At 51.9% G+C, this 6,066-nt stretch overlaps 1 protein-coding gene across 1 annotated transcript; it reads left to right on the top strand.

Annotated features, from left to right (window-relative positions):
• Positions 1 to 2,460: 2,460 nt before the first annotated feature.
• Positions 2,461 to 4,015, top strand: TIFA (TRAF interacting protein with forkhead associated domain). The gene has a single exon (XM_006162250.3). The coding sequence runs from the start codon at positions 2,544 to 2,546 to the stop codon at positions 3,147 to 3,149; it is 606 nt and encodes a 201-aa protein (XP_006162312.2). The 5' UTR covers positions 2,461 to 2,543; the 3' UTR covers positions 3,150 to 4,015.
• Positions 4,016 to 6,066: the final 2,051 nt, after the last annotated feature.

The following is a 6,066-nucleotide window of genomic DNA, read 5'->3' as shown; positions in this document are numbered from 1 at the left end:
GGAGTGGGGAAGGTCCCGGCCCGCTTCGGTCAGCACCGCTGTGCCAGTCTCACAAAGCCGAGCCCAGCCAGCCCAGCACAGGGCGCCTAGGAGTGCAAGCAGGGGCGAGGCGGGTGGGGCCCTCGGCATCTCTGCCCGCTGGCAGAAGCGCACACCAGACCAAGACTCAGTGTGGCTCTTCCGGAAGCCTGCGCAGCCTCGGACCCCGGATCACGCCTGCGGGCCACTGAGCAGTGCAGGACACGGGACCAAGCGCGGGGACGTTTCTGCCGTTGTGGGCAGTGTGCGTGGTTATGCTAGCGTGTAGATCCTGTAAGCCATGCAACTCTGAGAGGTCGACTCCAGGGGAGGAAGACACGGGCTAAGTAGGGAGAAACTTGCTTTTAAAATCTTTTATTCTTGGGACCAGCAGATGGCTCAGTGGTTCCATCGGTGGACTCCCACATGGTTGAGTGTGGTTGAGTGCGGGACCCAGTGGCTTCAAACTCACACCAGGAGTGTGTGTGTGCCCAAAGTCCTGGGACCGGAGGAGAAGGGACTGTGCTGCGGCCATCTCCTCAGAGGGTGATTTCTTGCTTTCTGTCTCTCCGATGAGTGCACATGCCCTCTAGCAAAAATCTCTCTTAAAAAAAAAAAAAAAAGAAAAATCTTTTTTTCTCCCCTCATGGGCCAGCAGGTAGCTTGGTGGTGAATGTGCTGGACTCCTACATAGCCAACCATAGTTCGCGTCCTGGACCTGGCAGCTTGAAAATCACACCGGCACCAGTGCATGCGTGATCAAAATCCCAGGGAAATGAAGAAGGGACTGCGGCATGGCCATCCTCCAGGGGCCATTTCTCATTCTGTCTCTCTCTCTGGCTAGTGCACACATCCTATTGGCAAAAACCTTAAAACACATTTTCACTGTTTGAAATTTTAAATCACGTACATGTAATTCTTTGAAAATAAATCAACTTCACAATGGTAGTTTCATGTCAAAATAACTTCACGAATATTCAAGCGATGAATTTTGTCGTGTCACACTCCTTTAAACACTCCACTGGTTAGGAAAGGCGATGGTGGACCGCTGGACGGCACCCAGGTGTGGCTCATGAGGCCGCAGGGAGGGCGGACAGCGCCCGCCGTTAGGGGCCCCGGTCCTCAGAGACCACCTGCACAGGGGCAGATGGTGTTCAGACGACCCTCTGGAGGTTTCTTTTTTATTTTTAAAGTGTGTGATGTCTAAGTTTAGAAACTAGCATAAAACCACCATTTAAGTACTACTGAGTTGTCGTAAAAGTCATGACACAATTTTTGCATAGAAAAAACACGTCATGACTTTTTCTTTTTTTTCTTTTTTTGGAGAGGTTTTTGCTATAGGGCGCATGTGCTCGCCAGACAGAGAGACAGAGAGACAGAAAGCGAGAAATCACCCCCCAGGGGGATGACCATGCCGCAATCCCTTCTCCATTCTCCTCTCGGGATTTTGGGCACGCATGCACATGTGCCCGGCGTGAGTTAAGTCACAGGGTCCAGGACTTGAACCGCGGTCGACTACATGGGAGTCCAGCGACACAGCCATTACGCTAACTGCTGGTCCCGCATCACGGCTTTTCTGATAACCCCGTAGTCTTGCTCTCTTACCCAGTAAAATCTGAGTGTATAAAGGGTTAGTGCTGCAGTTACTCATGGTTTAGATTCTTGTCACAGGGCATGTGCACTTGCCAGAGACAGAGAGAACGTGGGAGCCCCTGGGGGATGGCAGTGCCACAACCCCTTCTCCCCATCCTCCTCCTGCATATGTGCACGCAAGATTTCAAGTGGCCAGGTCCTGGACTTGAACCACAGCCGGCCTTGTGGGAGTCCAGCACTTTAACCACCACGCCACCTGCTGGCCCCAATGATACAATTGTTTATCATTTAAAAATGTGTTTCGCTTTTGTAATTCGTAATTCATCTCATTATTACACCGCTGGTAAAGTGCAGGCATTCTCTGCATGTATACCCTGAGCTTACTCAGTCCAAAGGGGGCCTCTGTGCCCTGACGCCATCCTACCTGACGTGGCTGCCGCGCTCTGCAGGCCCCAGGCTCGCTGCTCCAGGCCCAGGCCTCCCTGTGGGTGGCCACCTTTCGCTGTTGGTGGGCATGCGTCCTCACTGTCCAGAATGCATGGCCACGTTTACACGGGACCAGACGCAGAAACAGCGCCAGGAAGACACGAATACTGACTCCTGCGGCTTGGTATAAGATTCCACATAGCTACTGGTTGATGGAAAGGGTTCTTTTAATGTTCTTTTTTTTTTTTTTTTTTGGAGAGATTTTCACTGTAGGGCGCGTGCGCTCGCCAGACACTTGGGCATGCACGCACAAGCGCCCGGCGTGTTTTAAGCCACTGGGTCCGGGACACGAACCGCGGTCGACTACGTGGGAGTCCAGTGACATAGCCATTACGCTAACTGCTGGTTCCCATGTACTTTTCTTAAAGTAAAAAAAAAAAAAATCACTTATTAGGAGACTTTCAGGAGAAATCAGAACAGAAGTTCTTGGTCCCGGACGCAGGGGCATGACTAACGGGGCTCGATCTTTGCAGGCAGCTCTCTGGGCGCACACCATGTCCCACTTTGAAGATGCCGACACGGAGGAGACAGTGACTTGTCTGAAGGTGACCGTGTACCATCCCAGCCAGTTGCAAAGTGGAGTATTTCAATCCATAAGGTTTTATAGCCGAGAGAAACTCCCGTCCAGTGAAGTGGTGAGATTCGGCCGGAACCCCGGCGTGTGCCAGTACACCTTTCAGGACAGGCAGGCTTCCCGGGTTCAGTTCTGTCTGCAGCTCTTTAAAAAGCCGGACAGCTCGGTCCTCTCTTTTGAGATTAAAAACATGAGTAAGAGGAGCAGGCTGCTCGTGGGCGGGAGGGAGCTGGGCTACCTGAACAAGGCCGACCTCCCGCACAGGTGCCTGGTCAGGTTCGGCCAGTACCAGCTCCTCATGGAGCAGGAAGACGGCGAGTCGCTGGAATTTTTTGAGACTCAATTTACTTTGTCTCCAAGCTCGCTCTTGCAAGAAAACAACGGGTTTCCACAGAGCCCCATCCCCGAGTATGGAGGATACTCACCCTGCTCCACCCACGGCACTTCTCCCACAGAAATGGACGAGAACGAGTCGTGAGCAGAGGCTGTGCGAGGAGCCGGGGCAGGACACTGCAGACACTGCTCCATGGGGACTCGCTGGGACTGCAGGCCCCTGCACACTGCTGGCCAACACGGCCACCTGCTGCACTCCAGGACCCACGAGGAATGATTTTCAGTCTGTCTCTGAGGGTCAATGTGCAAAGAACACCCACAGTGACAACGTGTCCTCAGCCACGCTGTGATTTTCGTATCATGTGTGGCTTTACTCCTGCGTAACATTTTGTTTTCTGGAGGAGCCACTCCTGGCTGGTGACACCATCTCACGGCAGCCACCTGCTGCCAAAGCCGCGCCTGGGGTGTGCGCCGTTGGGCCCTGCCGTCCCGGGGAGGCAGATGGCATTCCCGAGGGTCTGCACATCCGTGTGGCTTTCATGTGGGGAAACTCACTTGAGAAATAACACCTTGGTTTTCTTTTTATAAAATCAGTGTTCACTGCTAAGGTGACGGTTCTTGTCCAATTAATCATCTAAAACATGTAAATATTTTAAAGAGTAACTTTGTTCAGAAGTATTTTCTTACCAAATTTGAGGTTGGACTTCTATGTACTTTACATTATTTCGATGTCTGTGAATTCAAACTTTTTAACAGCATCCGTGCACACAGTAAGCTGAATTGTTTTATTAGGCAGCTTTGCTTTGTATGTACGTTAATGTTTGTAATAAATGCTTGAATATTCGTAGTTTTACTTTCAATGGGCTGTTTACTAGCAGGTGTACATATGGTGCCAGTGCTGGCCAGACATGTCTTTGTGACCTATGTCACATGCGTGTGTATCCATGATGAGATCACAAGGACCACATGGTTATGTCATCGTTTTCTGAAAAATTCTCCAGCACAGTGAATTAAAGCAGTGCTACTTTTAGCATTTACCGTGACTTGTCTATTTGTTTCAGTGGAAGCTGGATGGACGTGTGTTCACTCAAGATTCGCATTTAAAAACTGTGTGTGTGCACACACGCACAAACACACACACCCTCGTGGGGAAGCTGGTCCCACTCTTATTCCCGGGGGTAGTGCCGCCCTGGGCATGCTGCGGCTTAGCTGCTCCTGTGCCCTCTCGCCGCCTTTGGTGCTGTGTCAGCCTTGACGCTTGCCTGGTCAGCCCCTCACACGGCCTGCACCCTGCTGGGGTAGACAGGCCACTGTCCCTGCCTGGTGCTGAGTGGGACAGAGCTCCAGTGCTGGAGGTGCCGCGGCCTCCCGGCCACACGCGCGGCCCATCCCATGCACTCTCCTGCCCTCAACCTCAGGACAGTGCCTGTGTGACCTGGAACCTCAAGAAATAATTTGATACAGGGCCTTTTCCACGTCTTCGTCCTTATGAAATCATACATTTGTGCAGTTGAAGTAAAATGAAATTCTGGCCTCTGCTAAAAAAATCTCTCCAGTTGCTGAAAACAAAACAGGCATAATGGCATCGGGGAAGTCCCTCGGCCCCTCTCGACAGTGAAAGCCTGGCCGCTGCCTCCTTCCCGATCACCCCCCACGTGGGGCAGCCTTCCCCCAACGGCACTCCCGGCTGACCTAGCACACCCTTTGGTTCTGGGACAGTGCCTCCTTGCCTGGTTGCTAGTCAACTCTCCCGGGCCTCTGCCCACATGCCCCCTGGAGTGCACTGGGCAGCGATCTGAACCCTGTGCCGGAGCCTGGGAACCTGCTCCACCCGAGTGGCACACATGTCCCCAGCACCTGCCCTGCACTGTCACTAGGATGCCGGGTAACCCCTGCAACAAAAAGATCTGACCGGAATCTTCTCTGCCACATTCCCATGCTTTCTCCTCCCAGGAGCCCAGGTGGACTAGAGGCCGACGACCCAGGTGCAGGAGCCATCAGAACAGGCTGGCCCCTGCCACCTTCTCCCCAGAGATGTCCCTAAGGTGACACTGCACCAAGCAGGCCCTAGGATAGGTGACCTAGCACCAGGAGGGGGTCTGCCCTGGAAGCTATGCGACCTCACTCAGATCCAGGACCCCTTCCTCACCCTCACCTCCAACCCAACATAAGCCCGTCCCCTCCACTTGAGCTGCTTTGCTGCCGAGGCCACCACACAGCTCAGCTGTCCCCGCCCCCACAGGTCCCCTCCTGCCCGGCTGCAGGTGCAGCCCTTGAATGTAGCCAGTGCCCCACAGACCGACCAGGCTTCCCAGACCCAGCTTCCTCCAGCACCGACGGGGCCGCTCAGGCAGCTCCCGGCAGGCTGGCCCGCACTTGCCTCCAGGACCCCCGCCCCCTCGCTGCCCCTCCTCCTGTCACACACCTCCTTTGCTGTGACTCTGCTGCCCCCTGTCCAGAATGCCACCATACAGCAGGGAGCTTGCCAGTCCCTACCCTGTCACACAGTGGGTTCTCCAGTAGTCACTGAGTAAGGCATCATCTTAGTGTATTTTTAGAAACATAAAATAGAAACTTTGAGTTCTTTCTCTTAACAATTAAAGCACATTTTCAAATTCAGTCCCATTTTCACCTAACTTACTACTTTTTGCCTTAATAACAGATTTAACAAAACAACTGTAAGTCAGACAAAGAATATTTACATGTTTATGGAATACAGCAATCATCAAATAATACTTTTAAGTGTAAAAATGTGTTTATTCACAATCCTTGAGAAGTTACCATTCCTTCAAAAAATTCTTTAGGAACAAGAAGCCAAGAAAAATTACAATACTAGCTTATGCCAAACCCAAAATATCCATCTGATGCATATAAACTTTAGAAAGCACTAACACAGGCAGTGTGGCTTTATGCACCTTTCCACACTGCTAATGACACGGCTGCGACCTAAATCATGTTAAGACAGACGAGTTATAGCATTACTGATTGTATATCCACATTTAAAGTGTCATATTTTTATATGGTGAGAAAAGATAAAACTACAGACACCACCACCTAGCAGT

The sequence above is a fragment of the Tupaia chinensis genome, unplaced genomic scaffold (assembly GCF_000334495.1).
Source record: "Tupaia chinensis unplaced genomic scaffold, TupChi_1.0 Scaffold139767_1, whole genome shotgun sequence".
Classification (NCBI taxonomy): Eukaryota; Metazoa; Chordata; class Mammalia; order Scandentia; family Tupaiidae; genus Tupaia; species Tupaia belangeri.
The sequence above is the reverse complement of the archived record's forward strand: the minus strand, read 5'-3'. Positions and strand labels throughout refer to the sequence as shown.